The sequence below is a fragment of the Equus przewalskii genome, chromosome 6, assembly GCF_037783145.1.
Source record: "Equus przewalskii isolate Varuska chromosome 6, EquPr2, whole genome shotgun sequence".
Lineage (NCBI taxonomy): Eukaryota > Metazoa > Chordata > Mammalia > Perissodactyla > Equidae > Equus > Equus przewalskii.
In genome coordinates, this window is record NC_091836.1 from 97,662,573 (window position 1) to 97,681,993 (window position 19,421).

At 40.4% G+C, this 19,421-nt stretch overlaps 1 protein-coding gene across 6 annotated transcripts in view; it reads left to right on the top strand.

The window, feature by feature from the left end:
* ELP4 (elongator acetyltransferase complex subunit 4) overlaps positions 1–19,421 on the top strand; it is a 235,009-nt gene that overhangs the window by 149,772 nt on the left and 65,816 nt on the right. For 2 of the 6 annotated variants that reach the window (XM_070626556.1, XM_070626559.1), the window contains one exon: positions 3,745–3,907. The exons of the other annotated variants lie outside the window; for them this stretch is intronic. In XM_070626556.1, the coding sequence (XP_070482657.1) occupies positions 3,745–3,907 (163 nt within the window). The remainder of the gene's footprint in view (positions 1–3,744; positions 3,908–19,421) is intronic. 6 annotated transcript variants of the gene reach the window in all.

Consider the following 19,421-nt stretch of genomic DNA (forward strand, 5'->3'; position numbering starts at 1 on the left):
TTGTTTATCCATTTATACCTATTGAAGGATATCTCGGTTGCTTCCAAGTGTTTGTAATTGTGAATAAAGCTGCTATAAACATTCATGTGCAGCTTTTTGTTTGGACATAAATTTTCAACGCATTTGGTAAATACCAAGGAGCATAATTGCTGGATTGAATCATAAGAAAATGTTCTTTGTAGGAAACTGCCCAGCTGCTTTCCAAAGTGGCTGTGCCATTGTGCATGCCCACCAGCAATGAATGAGTTCTTGTTGCTCCACATCCTCACCAGCATTTCGCATTGGCAGTGTTTCATGTTTTAGCCATTTTAATAGATATATAGTAGTATCTCATGGTTGTTTTTATTTGCAGTGCCCTGATGACGTACAATGTTGAGCATCTTTTCCTGTGCTTATTTACCATCTGTATTTCTTCTTTGGGAAGGTGTCTATTCAGACATTTTGCCTACTTTTTAATTAGGTTGTTTTTTTATTGTTGAATTTTAAGAGTGCTTTGTATGTTTTTTATACCCTCCTTTATCAGATAGGTGTTTTGCAAAGATTTTCTCCCAATCTTTGGCTTGTCTTCATTCTCTTAACAGTATCTTTCACAGAATAAAACTTTCTAATTTTAATGAAGTCCAACATATCAATTTTTTCTTTCATAAACCATGGTTTTGATGTTGTATTTAAAAAGTTGTCACCAAACCCAAGATCACCTAAATTTTCTTCTATGTTATCTTCTAGGGTTTCCTAGTTTTACATTTTACCTTTAGGTCTATGATCCATTTTGAGTTACTCTTTGTGAAAGGTACAAGATCTCCGTCTAGATTCCCTTGTTTGCAGGTGGATGTACATTTGTTCCTGCACCATGTGTTGAAAGACTGTCCTTTCTCCACTGAGTTGCCGTTGCCTCTTTGTCAAAGATCATACATTTGTATGGGTCTGTTTCTGGGCTCTCTGTTTTGTTGTATTGGTCTAATTGTCTGTACTTTTGCCAGTGTCACACCATCTGGATTACTGTAGCTGCATGGTAAGTCTTGAGGTCGAGTAGTCAGGTGGTTTGCTAGAGCTGCCATAACAAATCCTACAGACTGAGAGGCTCAAACAACAGAAACTTTATTTTCTCGCGGCTCTGGAGGCCAGAATCTAGGATCAAGGTGTCAGCAGGGTTGGTCTCTTCTGAGGCCTCTGTACTTAGCGTGTAGCTGGCCCTGTTCTCCTCTGTCTGTGCACATGTCTGTGTCCATATGTCCTCTTCTTACAAGGACACCAATCATATTGGATTAGGGCCCGTCCTAAAGACTCATTTTAACTTAATTATCTTTTTAGAGACCTTGTCCAAAACAGTTATATTCTGAGGGAATGGGACTCTAGGGCTTCAAGAGAGGAATTTGGGGGGAACATAATTCAGCCCATAGCAGGCAGTATCAATTCTCCAAATTTGTTCTTCTCCTTCAATATTGTGTTGGGATTCTAGGTCTTTTGCCTTTCCATATAAACTTTAAAATCAGTTGGCCAGTATCCACAAAAGAACTTGCTGAGGTTTTTATTGGGCTTGCATTGAATCTTTAGATCACATTGGAAAGAACTGAAATCTTGACAGCATTGGCTTGTTGACAGTCTTATCCCTAAGACTAGGCCCCCTTGGAGGTTTGTAATCTCACGACTTGTCCACACTGAGCTCTAGCAATTTGTCATTTACAGTGTAGGTTTTTCCTCTAGCACTGGTTCCTGAGGCGTTCTTGTTCCCAGGCTTCTGCTGTCGTGAATTATGATTCTCTATATCTGCCTATCATTCCTACAATTTAGGGGGCAGTGGTGGCCCTGTGACCTCAGTGCTCTGAGAGATCTTAGCAAAGTTGTTGCTTTTCAGTTTGTTCAGCTTTTTTCTTGTTGTGGGGATAGGAATGACAAGTTTTAGCCTCCATTTATTCAAAACCAGAAATCAGAAGTCTCCAAGGTACTTTTTATTATTGTAACATTATCATTAACAAAATTAAGCATTGGTTCCTTATTCTACAGAAGGAACTGAGTTAGGTATAATATATTGTGTCTTGAAACTGGCAAGAATCTTATTTTGCCAAAAATGATATCTATGAAAATATTTCTGTATTTGCATCATAGATTTTCAAAATGTATGTGCCCTAGAGCGTTGATTAGGCCTTTGTGGTTCTAACGAGTGCCTCTGGGATTGCCAGTTTGCGTTGTGGGTGAGAGGGAAGCAAAGGGCAAGAGAAAGAGTACGCTTGGTATCCTTACCCTACTTGAACAGAGCGAGTCTGTTTCATAGATCTCATTGAAGTAGGGGTTGGACAACTAAAAAGTATTGAGGTCCACTGCCCTTGAGTATTAGATGAATGCTGTCCTAGTGTTGTCTGCCACAGGCTGCATGATAGCTGGAACTGTCTCATGAAAAACTTCTTTACAGAGTTGAGTAACAAAGTTGTTGGGGAAGGCCTCCAAGGTAGACTCATTTATTTACTGCAAAGCGTAATGCTGGAATGAACAAATGCCTCTTTATTCAGGATTTTAGAAACTCAATTAAAATATAATTAGTTTATCCCGAGGAGCTCAGACCTTCACAAATGGAATATTTTTGAGGTATTAATTAACTGACGTATCAAAAAATCTACAGCATGGGCATACCTTTATTAACTGATGGTTATGTTTTCTTGATGGAATCTGTAGATGTCAGTGCATCCTGGCTCATTAATAACAGTTGGAGTTAACCAGCTTATTACCTTATATTTTTTTTTAAATTCAGATGCATTTGCATATTTAATTTCAGGGTTTTTTTGGGTTTTTTTCTTCTTCTTCTTCTTCTTTTTTTTGCTGAAGAAGATTCAGCTTGAGCTCACGTCTGTTGCCAATCTTCCTCTGTGTGTTTTATGTGGGTCGCTGCCACAGCATGGCTACTGATGAGTGGTGTAAGTTTGCACCTGGGGACCAAACCCGGAACACCGAAATGGAGTGTGCTGAACTTAACTACTCGGCCACGAGGCCAGTCCTCTGATTTGGTTTTGTTTTGTTTTAATTTAACTTTGTACCATAGAGCATTGGGGAATGGCTAGGATAAGATTTTAGGCTTTTCTCTTTCTGCAGCATACGTCCAAACTGAGCAGAAAGAAGTATCTTTCATTCGTCTAGCAGCCACATATAATTATGCTTGGTTCTGCATGGTGAGGAGGTGTCTGGAAGGGCAGCAGAGGCAGGTGCACAAGCTTTAGATCATTCATATCATAAGAAGTTGTTTGTAAACATGGGTACCACAGTGTAGTAGTCTTAGTTTAAATCAGTTCAGAAAAATACTTAGAAGCCTGCAGTGTATAAAGAAAATAAGTAAAACATGATTCTTGCACAAGAAAAGTATATACAGTAGTAGAAGAGATTATACAACTATGCAAAAATCAATACAAGACGAAATATTCAAAGTACAATAAGAAGCACAAAGCGCTATGGGACTCATAGAGAGATGCCACCTCTGTTTGAAAGCAAATTAGAAGATTGGGAAGGAAGATAACATTTGTATTAACCTGAAAGAACCTGGAAAGAAGATCTATCAGTTAGGAAATGGTTCAGATGCACGGAATAGTAGACTTCACTGATAGAAATTTTAATCAATAGGACTTGATGTTTCAAGCAGAACAGGAAGTCTGGACGTAAGCAGCTGCTGGTGTCAGTTCAGTGGTTCTGTAATGTCAGGGTCCCGTTTCTGTAATTTTCTGAGACTTTACCTCCTACTTCTTGCCTCACGATCATAAGATGGTGGCTGCAGCTCCAACTACCAGTCTACAGTCCAGGAAGAAAAAGGGATTGAGGGAAGGAGAAGAGGAAACCTTACCTGATAGTCCTCTGCAGACTTCTGTCTACGACTCATTGGCCAGAACTTTGCAAATTGCCACCTGGCTGCTGGGAGTCCGGGAAGGTGAGTTCTTAGGTGTTCCTATTGCCCCTCTCCAGACAGAATCAGAAGAGGTTGAGGTAAAAAGAGGAGCAGGAATGAATCATGTGTTACTTTGAGGGAGAGAGAGAGTGGAAGTTAAAGATACAAAGAGTGGACGAGGCTGTGTCCTGCAGAGGCTTTGCTGCCAGGCTGAGGACTCGGTTAAGTCAGAGGCAGTGGGGAGCTGGGGCAGCTGAGCACAGGAGTGACGTCGTGGATGCCCACTCACAGCGTTTTAGTTTTCTGAACAAAATGATTTTAAATGTATTTCATAAAGAATTTACTATAGATATATTTTTAAATTGTGCTATTATGTTATGGTCACTGTCAGCTATAAATTAACCCTGTTGAGGCAATTCTCTAAAGTGGGTCATTTTTCTAATAGTGTTCACCGTGGCACCAGAATATTGATTCCATAAAGTCCACTCAGTCTAGGAATCTGTATAAAAAACTCTCAAATTTGGGATTTTTCCCAAAAAATATGAGTGACTGAACTCACTATCTGTAATGGAAACAGATACAATTTGTTACACAAAGTCACGTTATTAAATGTCCCCTTTCTTCCTTAGTCAGGAACAGCACTACCCGTCTAGAGTGACCGCGCGATTTGTGCCTTTGTGGAATTTGGGAAGTGTTGGTGACCAGGCCAGGACAACAGGAAGGGCCAGGGCTTGCCAGCGTGGCCACAGGGATGGCGGAGGTGTAGCTTGACATCTCCTCTGGGCCCTCACGTCGCACCTGCCCCAGAGGTCGGCCAGCCAGAGGGTCACTGTTTCTCTCCTGAGGTCGGGGGAACCACTCAGCTGTGCTTGTCCTCACATGGCTGTGTGCCCTACAGCTTTCTGTGTCCACCCGCAGTCTCCAGCCATGGTCTCCCTGTGGCCGCACGCTCGCTGTGGGGTTGGCGTGCTTCAGCTCGAAACTGTATTTTCTCATGTTCCTGAGGAAGTGAGGGTGAGGAAACTTTCATTCCATTTTTGTGGGAGAAATCGTTTCCAGCTTGAACTGGGAGCTGAGCACAAATCCCACACTCATGCAGCACTGTCATCTTCACTGAGAGACAACAGTAAGGATCTCCCAGGAAACACTGGCTCGGGACATGCCTGTTGAACCACGTGATGCCCAGGGTCGCACTGTTTTATTTTCACACGCACAGACCAAGCACCGGAGAGGTGACTCCACTACAGTGTCTTATGCTTGTGTAGAATTCTGCGCCTGGTCCGTGTTTACATCTCCTCTCTCTTCCCCATGCCTCCTTTTAAGTATTTCTTCTCATTGGTTTCCCCTATGGTTTACTTACAGACCCTGAATCGTCCTCTTTTCACTCTCTGAGAATTCTTCCTTCTTTTATCCCCCAACGATGATAAGGATGGTTTAGAAAATATTAGCCCCAACAGTTGCCAAGACGTAAGGAGTCTTACAGTGTGCTAGGCGCTGGGCAAGTTACACGTGCCAACTCCCGGAATCTTAACAACAACCCCATATATTGTATTATTATCCCTGGTTTTCATATGTGAGGCGCAGAGAGGTTCAATAACTTAAAGTCACACAGCTAACAAATATTGGAGCCAGGTTTCTAACCTGAGTAGTCTTAATTCCAAATGCATCCGTTCTTAGCCTCTGATCCATTGTCCCTGATCTGCAGAGCTCCTGCTCTCACTGACTGCCTCTTGCATCCTCTGTCCTACTCAATTCTAGGACCAGTTCTAGCAGAGGATTTTTAAGAAACCCAATCTTAGTTGTTTTCGCTAGTCTAGCGTAAAATTTTGTGTAGCCTAGTGTCACCAGCTAAAGTCTTGCAGGTTTGGTGGTCTCTGTGACCCAGCAATATAGGCTTCAACATATCTTATCCAACTCTGCTGCGGTTTCAGCAGAGCTGTTGACAGATCTAAGAGACACTGAACGAAGAGCTGATAGTCCTATACTTGATGTCTGCCAGGATATGAGCGATGGAAGAGGAGGGGGAGTCGTAGGTTACCCTCAGACTCTGAGATTAGTGTCCATTAGTAAGAATCGTAAGTGCCTGTCTGCGTGTTTGTCTTCCCCACTAGCTGCTGGAGTTAGCAAGATGCAGAAGCAGACAGTCTTGCAGCTCTGCCTTGTGCCCGCACTTCCATCCCCAGGATCCTTCCTCTCTGCCTCTGTGCCATCCTACGCACACACACTGGCTTCTCCTCACTGCCCGCTCTCCTGGGCCTGGCCTGCCAGCTGCAGCCCCACACTCATCTTTCCCTGTCTCTCTCTGTTCTGTTTGCTCCTGGTGCTTGTAAAGGTAGCACCTTGGATTCATTGTTCAGTTCTCTCATTTTTGTACATTTTGTACAATGCTATATTGGCTCAATTTAATTAAATATTTTTGAGTTCCTACCATGTGCCAGGCCCTTTGTGAGGATGTAAATACATGTTAACAAACCCCTGCCCATGAAGAGCTCATAGTCTAGTAGAGAAAACTGACGCAAACAAATGACTATGAGCAAGATTGATTGGTACCAAAATAGAGTTAGGTATGAAGTGCAAAGACTAATAATGGGGTAGTTAGTTCTGGCAGTTGTTAAACCATCTTCAGGGAAAGCTACAGAAAGAAGATATTTGAGCTGGATCTTGAAAGTCATTTGGATTATAAACTATTTATGTCCTCATCACTCCCTGTTTACATTATACTTATTTGGATGCTTATCTTGTCTGCTAGACTATAAGTTCCTTGAGGTCAGAAGTTGTATGTTCTGTGCCTTCGTTTCATCCATAATACCAAAGTAGTTCACCAAATGAATATATTTGATACTAACCAAATTATTTTTATTTCTTTATCTTCCCTCTCCTGCAACCAAAGCCCAGACTGTTCAACGTACTTCTTTGCATCTTTCTATCCCATTTCATTTAACATAACGTTAGCCATGCAATGTATTCTTAGAACAGCTTATCTTATGAATGTGTAGTTTCTTTTATGCCGTATCTTCTAAGTAAGCATTGAGATTTTTCTCTGCAACCCTTTATGAGCTTTTATCCTGTCTTGTGTAAGCATGATAAAAATGCAAAGCTAGTATTTTTTTTGCTTGCATACAGCTTATGGAAAACTTTGAAGTTTATGTTTGTTTTCTAGCAGGTCAAAGTATCTGAGGTTTCAAGTTGATAAAAATACAGTTTTAAAGCCATGTTAAACTACTATAGTGTTAAAGTTACAAATTGGCAATTGAGTATTATGAATTTTACTCCAGGACAGAATGAAATAGGCTCAAGATCTCATAAATTTCATGAAACACCAATGAGTTTTACCTTAGTGAACATTTAAACCCGTCATCATTTTTGCAAGTTCCAAGGCCAGGGACATTTTAAGATTAAAGATTTAAATGAATTAAAATCATCTTAGAGTGGGGCTGGCCCCGTGGCCGAGTGGTTGAGTTCGCGCGCTCCGCTGCAGACGGCCCAGTGGTTCATTGGTTCGGGTCCTGGGCGCGGACATGGCACTGCTCGTCGGGCCACGCTGGGGCGGCGTCCCACATGCCACAACTGGAGGGACCCACAGCGAAGAATATACAACTATGTACTGGGGCTTTGGGGAGAAAAAGGAAAAAAATAAAATCTTTTAAAAAAAAATCATCTTAGAGTATATTACAATTATTTGCCAAACACATATTTGAGAATCTGCTATATAAGTGACACAGGAGATACAGAAATGAGTATGACAGTATTTTTATTTTGAGTTCACAATTTAGTTATTAGAGGAATTTGTCCCATCTGTGTTACAGAGGAAATTCAATTGGCTAGATATAAATTTCAAAATTGATTAGAAAAGTAGAAAAGACCTCTCTTTAAGAACTTTACCTCAATTCACCGTTTTATAAGCACAATGGCTTACACATAATCTGCCTGTACCATATTTCAGTATATAAATACACACACGCAAGCATAAATTGGTACATTAGGACATAATACTGAAAAGTTTTTAAAAGAAGTTATGCAAAAAGAAAATGTCATAATACAAAGGAAGTTTATTTGAAAAAAGACAGCTCAAAATTGAATAATTTACTCTCCTTGTCCATTTTTTCTACTACGTATTTTCAATTACATCGTTAACTGAAATGGGTTTCACTATGATAGTGCAGTTACTTCAAGAACAGTGAAATGAATTGCAAATATGTAATGGAAGAGTTGAAATTTAACAGATTTGTATCCAATGTTTAATAATTTAGTAGAGACACATCATGAAATGCAGGAATTTTAATGAATTTCATTAATAAAGTTTATTTTGTTTATTTTTTTTAAGATTGGCACCTGAACTAACATCTGTTGCTAATCTTCTCCTTTTTTGTTCCCCTCCTTCTCCCCAAAACCCCCCAGTACGTAGTATATTCTAGTTGTGGGTCCTTCTGGCTGTGCTATATGGGACACTGCCTCAACACGACCTGACGAGCAGTGCCACGTCCGCACCCAGGATCCAAACCGGTGAAACCCTGCGCCACCGAAGCAGAGAGCACAAACTTAACCACTCGGCCACGGGCCAGCCCCTATTTTTGAAATATACTGTTTCTTCCCTATATATTTCTAAATGATCATAGTGCACTAACACATTTATGTTGTGAAAATTACATATTGAATTTTTTCAAGACATTACCACACAACTTCTTTATGGTCTCTCATAATACAATTTCTTTTTCTAATCCTTTGATTAGGCTCCGTCACTTATTACAGATGAAAGCAAGCTCACGTGTGAGAATCTACTTACTTTGTATATCAGTGTTCTGTGATTTATCTTGTCATGTTAGCCTTGATTCCACTAGGGTTAGCATCCTCTTTCTCTTTCAATACCAGTAAGTCTGGTCTCTCTCTTATTATTTATACTAACACTAGTTTCTATTCTGGAATCTACCTGTACCATATTTCTGATCTTTCAGTTTCTGTTGGGGGTTTGTTTTGTTTTATTTTGGTGTATGAAATGTCTTCTAATCTTAATTACCTTAAATGCAAACGTATTCATTATAATTAGATGCAAGCATTTGACTGTTTCGTTAAGACTTCAGTTTATACCTGGATAAGGGGAGAAAGCCCCCCAAGAGAGAGCCAGATCATGTTATTTCCTGAGAGAATGATTTTGGATTCTCTCCCATGGGTGCTGGGGATCCATTTAAGTATTTTCTTCAGGGATTACTGATCAGATTTGTGTTTTGGAACTATCACTCTGGCAGCAGTATGAAAAGATAAACTGGAGGGTCAGCGAGACTGGAGGCAGAGAGTCCAGTTAGGAAAGTGTTGTAAGAGTCCAGGTCATTATCATCATCATGAGCTGGACTAAGGAAAGAACCTGGCAGAAATGAGATAAAATCTAAGATAAAACTTAGTTATTTGGTGAAGGAGAAGGAGGAGGCTGAGGTGGCTCCCAAATTTCTGACTTGAGTGACTCGAGGGGATGGGTGCCTTTTGCTGAAATAAGGACCATACTGACAAGGTGCAGTTGAGACATGCAGGTGGAAGTAACCTGTGAACATTTGAGTGTGTGAATTTGTTCAGGGGAGAGATATGGGCCAGAGATAGAGGTTTGTGAGTCATTATATAAGTGGTAGTTGAAGTGTTTAGAGTAAGTAAGTTGGAAAATGTGTTTAGATTCAGAAGAGGAGAAGGCAGGAGAATCCTGTGGAGTAGTCTCATCGAAGTGGAGGGAGACGCATTGATCAATGCATTGAGCAATGAATGGAAAGTCAACAATTGAGTCTGAGATGGAGAAGTCCACTGTGTTTGGCAACATGGGGATCATGGGTGACCATTGACCAGGAAGTTTCAGGGATAGGGGGTACAGAACCTTGATTACGTGCAATTGGTTCAAGAGTGAATGGATTTTGTGATTTTTTTAAAAATATTTAGGAAGTGAATGGGAAGTAAAGAGACAGCAGGTGTCCACTCTGTTCCTGCTTCTTGAATCTGAAACAAAAAAAGAATAACAGGCAGAGGGAGATACAGGAGAGTGTTAGGATTCTTTTGTTTTTCCTACTTATTCCTTGTTGCTTTTGGTTGCCTTCTCATGAGTTAATGTTAAACTTTGTATTTTTCTATAATTAATCATTCTATAATTCTTTGGTTAGTGGCATAAGTTTGAAAAAATCAGGGTTGCCCCTAAGCCAAATTAAATATAAATACTAAATTGTGTGATTTCCATGAATGCACGGGATTAAAAAATATTTATGACAGAAATATGTAAAATCATGATTGAATAAAAAGAAGACATTGACAGCATGTTGGATAAATGTGAGCTATCTTACAAATGATTTTTAAATGAGGCCATCTGTTAAAGCTTGCTGATGCTCTCAGTCTGGAGCAAGAGGTTATTTATGTTTTCACGGAAATCAGGCTTTAACCAAAATACTTTAGAAAAAACAGATGCCTTATAGAAATTCACTATTCCTAAAATAATTACAACCCTCTAAATGTTAACATCTCTTCCTACAAAGAATGGTGTTATGCTAATACTGTTTATATAGATGAATGTGAAATTGTTGTATCATTGCTCTAATGCGATGCAATGGTTTCTCCCTACCCCACCCCCAACCTCACCCCGAGGAGATACATGCCTGCTTACCAGGACCAATTTTCTACTTATTTAGCCAAAAATAATTGACCTTTGAAAGTCGTAACCCAAGTAGTTGCATTCAGAGGAAAATCTAGAGACAAACCTAATCTTTCAGGCATCCTCTCCGCCACTCTTACAGTCCTTTTTGACCCCCTGGAGTCTTAGCAGATACATTGACGTAAAGGGAATTTCATAATAGAATATAGCCATCCTGTCCTGTTTCATTTATGTTGAAGATGAAGAGTTAGTAATATTTTGCTATAAATGAACTTCCAGTGTTACTAGTGTTTCATTGCTGTCTGTAGTCCCTCACTTGTAAAGAGTGAATAGCATGTGCAGAAGTGCCTGGAGGCAGAGAAACCATGGGTTCCTAACTCCTGCATCCATGTTAGATTGAGTCTACATGAAGAAGGTCAAATTTGGGAGGGTTAGAGAAAAAAAATTGAAAAGACTTCTTATTTGCAGCTTTCATCATTACCAGGAGAGCAGTAGATTAGATACAGACTAATATTTTTGGTTTCTCTAATTTAGGGGATTTTGTTAACTGCCACTGAGTGGAATGCTGAACCTGTGGCATCTAAGCGCCTTGCTCAGGGCTCACTGTGGTCGTTGAGAAGCTTTTAGACGTAGACTCTTCATTTAGTACACTAAAGTGTATTTAATTATTAAATATTGAAAGTATTATTAATTGGTGTCTTCTTGTCCTTTGAGAATGCTTTTAGCTTCAACAGGTTCTTACTTACTTAAAAATCGTGGCTTACCCGCTCAGACAATACATCTCTTTTCTCCTTCCTAACTGTTCTTTGGGTTGAAGCATTTGTCAGAAGGGAGGAGGGAAGAAGAACTAGAGAATTACATATGTCAGAGCCCCTGCCTGGCTCCTTGCTCATGGTAGGAAGTCTCTGCCCACTAATTTCTCGTCTTGCGTTCTCTGTGCTCTATAAAGTATGGCATCATGATTTAAAGTGAGGCTCTGCAGTCCGATGGCCTGAATCTGAGAGCTGGCTCCACCACTTGTCGGTTGTGTGAGCCTGGCAAATGATGCCTCTCTGCCCCAGTTTCCTCCTCCCTTAAATAGAGATTGTTGTCATCTCATGGGTGGCTGTGAGGATTAAATAAGTTAGTATATTTAATAGGCTTGGCACAAGGCCTGATGGCTTATGGTGGTGGTGGTGGTTTTTCACGCAGACAGAAGAGCATTGCTCTGCTCTTGGAAACCAGGAGGAGTGCTCATTACCAGGCGGTAATTCTACCCTCTGCAGTCTTTTATACACCAGGTGATCCCTGTGAAATGGCACCAAGATGTCACTCCTCTCATGAAGGAAGGAAAAGAAAATACCATGTGCTTTCACAAGCATTATCTCATTTAATCCTCAGAAAAATTCCTGCAAAATAAGATTATTAGCCAGTTTTCACATGGTGAGAGACCTGAAGCCATACACAAGATCAAATGGCTCCTGGATAACAAAGTCAAGATTTAGTCAGAGGGGTAGCTGACTCAGAAGCCCACCTGTTTCCACCCTACTCGACTGGCTAAATTGCCAACGTTTGGGGCTCAACTGTTTTCCTCCCTTTGTAGATGTGGCAGATTCCGGTCCATCCATCTGCCTGTCCTCCCTTCAAGTGAGAGACGCACGGAGTAGACGCTCAAATAGTGCTGGTCATTGACCAGGCAAATACTTCTACGTTTCCCCAAAAAGAAAATACACATTTTGCATCTTTAATATTGCAATGGTTTATTTGTGCTAAAATATGACCTTCTATGACTTTGTGGAAGAGTAAAAATAGAACTTCATATGTGAGACAGAGTTATCCCGGTTTGACCTATATCATCTCCTGCTGAATCGGTTACAAAGTCTGAGTTAATGAGAAAGTATAGTTCTAGTAGCTTCCTATTCTCATTCTCTTATGATCCTTTTTATTTCTTTAAATGAAATGTTGGCCCTGGAATTCTTGCCTTTGGCCAAAAACAATAAAATTCTTAGCTGGTAATAACTTTGTTTGAAAATAAGAAGGCTGCATGAATGATAATTATTTTCCACCTAAGATAATAGTAAGTGTTTATATATGTAGGGCACTTATATCATAGGGGATACACCAGAATACCATTTGGTACCTTCCCAAATTCTTCCCACAGAAAGAATCAAATTTCAAAGTAAAATTATCTTTAGTGCATCTTTTCCAAACTGATGCACAGCTAAATGAGGATACTATTGTTATTCTGCTCAGCTAAATCACGTTCTTGCATTGAAACCCTTCCATGCTTATCCTGCTAATGCCAGTCATTCTGGAAACTCCACCATTCCATCTATCCCTCCGGCCACGCTGATGTCTCTATACAGCTGTACATTTGGGTATATACGCATCTTCTGTGTTTATATATTTGTTTTGCTTTCCTCATGGAACAGAACAGAAGTCTCTTCCACTAGCTAGTTGTGTAACATAGTTATGCAACCTTGGGAAAGTTACCTGACCTCACTGTGCCTCATCTTTTAATCTTTAGTGTGTCAGCCGCAGTAGCCATTGCTATATATGTCTAGTTTAATTTGTCTTCCTGTAAATGTAAGAGAGAGGCTGAAGAGCTGAAGTCGCTTTACCAAGCATCAGAGCCAGATTTCAAACACACTTCCATTTCAAACTTCTGCTGTGCACTATCAAAGCCTACTGCCTCCTCCACTCTCACTGCTTCTACAGCATTAATCTGGGGAAAGGAATTTTCGCACTACTCTCTCCACTCACACTCCACTCTGCTCTCAGTTTTCTGCTCTTGAAGGTGACAATGTGTAATGTCCCACTAAATAGCTGTCAACCTCTTTTCTACCCCAGCATGCCTGAGCAGTATGGCACCCTTGCATTAGTGGCTTAACATGGGTTCTCAGAAGACATGCTTCAGGATCTGGGTGATAAGGAGCAAGGATAGTTTGAAGAATCCTCTTCCTTTGAGGGGATCTAAATGTGTTCTGAGATGTAACAGTCCAGAGTATTGGCAAGACACCGTTGTAAATACTTTCCTCATTTTAACTCATTTAATCCTCATAAGAACTGAAGTTAGGTATGTCATTATCATTTTACTGATTAAGGGACTGAGATGCAGAGAAGTTAAGTATATTGCCTGGCTTATTGCTCAGTTTTTTGCAAAGATAAACTGCATACTCAAAGCTGGCCTGGGAAGAACCCCTGGTTAAAAACTGCAGACTGTAAATTACTCCTTCTGCCTCCATCCTCACTTCTTTCCAAGTGTCAGTTTCCTTACAGGCTCCTGAGCAAATGCCCTTTGACTTCTACGCACAAACAGATACTTGAGAAATGTTACCTGGTTGGCTGCCCTGAAAAAGGGAATCCTTGAAACAACTAAATCAGTTGGCAAGAATGTGTAATAGGACTTAAGAGTGCAGACTCGAGCTCTCCAGGCCTGTCCTTCCACTTACGAGTTCTGTTCATGTAGGCAAGCTATTTCACCTTTTTCCTTCTAGTAAAATTGGGACAACAAGAGCATTAGCCTCATGAGACGGCTGTGAGGATAAACTCAGAAAATGCTGTGAGTACATGGTACACATAGCACACGACTCCCATAGGAAATGGCAGTCATTACTAGTGATGCTTAAGGTCTTCTCTGCTGAGCAGGTGGTCTCATGTGCTTTCTTATTTGAGACCTTTTTAAACTAATTCTGGGGGTCTTTATTTTGGAAATTACTTTAATTCTTTAGAACACCAAAATACCATTTGGTACCTTCCCAAACTTCCTACATTAAGACTTAAAAAGTCTTAACATTAAAGAGCAGCTACATCTCAAGTTGCATTTCCAGTAGCCCAACAGAGCGAGTTAGTACAGATCACTTAAATGATACCCAGTCATAAGTACCTCTGTTTTCATTGGTCTCTTTTTCAGAATACCTTTTTTGTTATGAACCTTATGAATTTAAAATATGACTAAAGATTAATTTCTTAATATATATATTATGTGTTCTGAGCCTGTTAATTCTTTAAGGAAATTAAGGGAAAAAATAATGAAGCCATGTTATACAGGTACTTAATTTTTTTTAATCTGTGGTAGTAGTGTGGTAATTAATGCTTATTTTATGCAAACTAGACTATATCTGTTAACAGACGCATTACTGTCAGGAAAATATTACTTGTCTTAATTATCAGTAATGAAGCAGGGATAAGCTGCTCTCTTAGATATAATATATCTAGTGACCTTTTCAGTTAGAGGTTGTGCTGGAAGGTATCAGTTTCACAAATTATGCCTCATTCAGCTTCTGGCCTTTGTGTAGATGAATGTTTTGTGCATGAGTTTTAAATTCGGGCGTAAATTGTGTTTGGTGTTTAAAATTGATTTAGTGTCTTGCTTTTAGTACATCATTTTCTCGTTTATAAAGCCTCAATTTTATCTTCAAGCTTAAGAAAATAGTCCATAGTAAATTTAGGACTGCTTTACTAACTGCCCATGTTTTTTTAACCTTAGCAAACAAATCGTTATATATATTTCCACTTGTTTAACCAAAGGACAAGTTTCTTTGTTGCTTTTGAATTTGGGACAATAAGCACAATATTTATAATGACAATTTTGAAGTAAGAGCATAAATATTTATAACACCATTTTTCCTAATTAGATTTCCTGAGATGACACAAAGCTGGTTATTTTGATAGACTTTCTGATATCTCTTAATCAGCCTCTTAGTGAATAATAAATATCTTATCTCTGGGTACTGAAACATCATTCAAGAACTCATAAATTTAGTCTTGTATTCAAACCAATAGGAGAAATGTCATATGTTTTAGGTAATTAAAGTAAGGATTTAAGTGGTGGGGGTTGAAGTGAGAAAGCAAGGAAACAAAAAGTGGTTTTCAAATTTTTAAGCCATGGAACCCTTTCTTTATCTAAACTCTTATTCAGAAGCCCAATAATGAAATCTGAAAAATTGGAGCTGCTCTGCTAGAATGGAAAGATTCCTACAGTAACTTGAAAGAACCCAGGGAGCTCAAGGAGCAGAGTTTTGATGCCATGATCCTTACATCGTATTATTAACAGAGCCCAGATACCAGAGCAGGAGAGAAGGGGACAGACCATCTTTTTCAGCCTTTCATTTTATGGTGAGGCACCTAAAATCCAAAGATACAAAGTAACCAACCTAAGGTCACGTGGTCAGTAAGTGCTGTCATCTAAAATCTAAAATAATTACAGTGCTTCTAGGGCCGGCCCAGTGGCGCAGTGGTTAAGTGCCCACGTTCCGCTTCGGCAGCCCGGGGTTCACCAGTTCGCATCCCGGATGCGGACATGGCACCGCTTGGCAAGCCATGCTGTGGTAGGCATCCCACATATAAAGTAGTGGAAGATGGGCATGGATGTTAGCTCAGGGCCAGTCTTCCTCAGCAAAAAGAGGAGGATTGGCAGCAGATGTTAGCTCAGGGCCAATCTTCCTCAGAAAAAAATAAATAAATAAAATAAAATAATTACAGCACTTCTAGTGGTGGAATCTTTTCTTTACTCTTTGTTGCCTTACTACTGTAGTGATGAATTTTGAAAACTCTTCATTTAAAGAATAGTTTCTGAAGTGTTCTAATCTTTGCGTTAAAAAAAGTAAGCCTTAGATATCCATTTTCAAGGACACAGTAAAGTCCTGCCGTCCCACAGCACTGCCTCCTTACTCTTGCCCCGTGCTGCTCTTGGGATAGTGTGGAACGGTGGGCGCTGGCTCTCCACTCTGGCCTTGCAGAAGAGCAGGAGCAGGCCCGGGTCAGCAGACAGGAATCCTCCTGTGCTGGACTCACATTCTTTCCTTCCTCCAAGGCGTCCTCACGCGTGGTGCTGCCTGTGGCTGGAATGTCCGTGTGTCGGCAGCGGCTCTGCCTCCTCCCACTCTGGTCCCAGCCAGGCTGACTTCTGTTTCTCCTTCAGGCTACAATTGAAATGTCACTGCCTCCTTCGGGGCTTCTCTGATCCATCCCACTAAGTCTGAATTAGGCATCTCTGGTCTGTGCTCTCAGAGCACTCTGGACTTCACCACAGCAGTAACCGCTCTGTACCACACTCGCTTGTGTCATCCCTTCTGTGTGCTCAGATTCCTGGTGTCTTGCTCACCGTTGAATCCCCAAAGCCTAGGAGAGTTTCTGACTTGCAGCTAGCGCCCCGTGTTTATCAGGGAAGGAAGGGAGGGATACAGACTCCACTTCTTCCTCCAGCCTGTTGACATAAACTGGTTTCTCACTGAGGAGCAGCCTCTGACTTGTGTGTGATTTTGAAAGAGTCACCCGTCTCTTGGTCTTTGTGTCCCTTTCCAGTAGGAGATCAGCACCTCCTGTGCCCAGCTTTTGTCTTCCTCCTACTGCAGGGAAAGTGTTCTCTATCAGAGCTTTCTTCTCAGTTTCTGGAAGTCCTGTTTTCCTTCAGATACCAGATTAAGGAGGCATCTCTTGGAAACTAATTTCTTAAGACTCACCTTGCTTTTGGGGCTGGCCCAGTAGTGTAGTGGTTAAGTTCACATGCTCTTTTTCGGCAGCTCCAGAGTTCATGAGTTCACATCCCAGGTGTGGACCTACAAACAGCTCATCAAGCCATGCTGTGGCAGTGTCCCACATACAAAATAGAGGAAGACTGGCACAAATGTTAGCTCAGCGACTATATTCCTGAAGCAAAAAGAGGAAAGTTGGCAACAGATGTTAGCTCAGAACCAATCTTCCTCACCAAAAAAATATAAAAGAAAATATTACTTTTTCCCCAGGTCCCAAGAAATTGAATAGTGGGCCACCTCCTTCATTTACAAACAAGCACATGGACTTTTAATGGTTGTAACTTTCTTTTTTTATTTTATTTTATTTTATTTTGCTTTTCCTCCCCAAATCCCCCCAGTACATAGCTGTGTATTTTAGTTGTGAGTCCTTCTAGTTGTGGCATGTGGGATGCTGCCTCGACATGGCCTGATGAGTGGTGCCATGTCCGCACCCAGGATCCGAACCAGTGAAACCCTGGGCCGCCGAAGCGGAGTGTGTGAACTTAGCCACTTGGCCACGAGGCTGGCCACAGTTGTGACATTCTTTAAATGAAGTATTTTTAGTTATTCTTGGGAACTTTAGGGTTTTATGTCCTTGTTTTATCTTTGAGAATGACCCTTATGCATCTCATAATTTAACACGTGTACCATGTAACCACGATGGAATTATTGTCTACAATTTAAATTGTCTAAACGTATTTCTGTCAAAAATGAGGAATTTAAATACAATGAATCGGGGTCTCATCAAAACCACTTCCACTCTTCCAATGATCAATTACATGATTTTCTGTTGGCAAGAGCAGCTTGATGAGGTGAACAGGAGCGGGAGGTGGGGGATGAGGCGAGAGAATCGTCCCAGTCATTTTTTTAGAAAGTTGAGAGAGAAAAGGTTAAGCTGGAGAAAAAGACCCATTGAACTTCAGTGGTGATTCTACACATAGCAGAAACGAAATGCTTTAAGGGTGTTTGGGGGAAAATAATGCATGCACATAGCCGAACAGCAGTTTATATTTAACGCAACTAAACGGTCACATTTTCAAGTGAAGTACGCCCTGGTGTTGGAACAGCTGTTCTGTCTAAGTCAGATCTGAGTGCTGTTGCGTAGCCTTCCCAGCTGTGGCGGGGGTGGTTTGTTAGTTTAATTCAGTATAAAATATGCATAGCATACTTAAATTTGAGACTTTAAACACATATTTGTATTAAACTGATAAATTTTAGTCACATAAGCCTATTTTAGGTAATCTCTTTATCTTTCTGTGAGTTATTTATTGTTCTTAACTATACTGTATGCTTGAGCAGATTTTAAATAATTAAAATATTCTTCCAAAGCCTTTCCATTTAATTCATATCTTTTTTTACTTTTGTATTAGGAATGAACAAAAAAATAGACATTTTCGATACATATACTTGTAATTGCATTGGTGTATTTGTAGGAAAATTTAAATTATATTTTTCCTATATTTCTTCCTAGCTGATTCTCTGATCCCAACAGAACCTTCTTTGCTAACAGAATCATGGGGATGAAATGAGGAAGAAGTGGTTGCTGTAGGAAAGCAAAATAAAAGACCAGTACTTCTCAGTCTCAGCTTTAAGGCTAAAAAGGGTCAAGATTAAAATACATCTAACCATGTAGTGTGTGAATACAGTGAATAGAATTTGTTCATCAAAGCCTGCTGCACTGGAAGATATTGCTTGACATTTGAAAGAGGTATTTTTAGAGCAAATAAACACAAATGCTCATGGATATATACCACACGTGATGCATACACACATATGCAGGTCAATGTAGAACTAGCCCTAGATTCATCTGTGTGCGCCTGCGTGCTGATGTGCTGTTTACCGACGTAGGTTTCTTAGCTATGTCTTCTGGAGCACTCAGAAGCAATAACAACCTAAGGAGCGCTCCAAGTACACAGACACTGGTCTCCAAGTTTCATCACCCACTAGTAAACTAAGGGAGGGCAGGGAGGGCAGGCCTCTGGCAAAATAGCCGATTCTAGGGCTGGAGCACAGGAAATGTAACGTGAGACTAGAACTTGTGCCAAAAAGTAGGGAGGTATCAAAGAATGATGGGGACATGAGAAAAGACAGGGGAGCCACTTCAAAGAGGACCCTACTAGCCAAATCTGGGAAATTCAATCTTCAAAATAAATAATGGAAATAACCCATTGAGTAAGATGGAAATCCACAAGTCCATACTGAGATAGATACATAGATACCTAGATAGGTGAAAATAGAAACCTCTTCCTTACAGAATACCAACTAACAAACCCTGAAGGAGTGATGAGACTGAAATTACCGTTTAACAGTCATGACTGTGTTCACTTCAGATGGAAGTTGTCAATGCAGGCTAAGGCGGCTGGTGGGTTTGACAAGGTTTGACAAGGAACAGGATATTGACAGAATCTCAGGATATTTCCCGTACAAACTACTAATCAGTTACAAA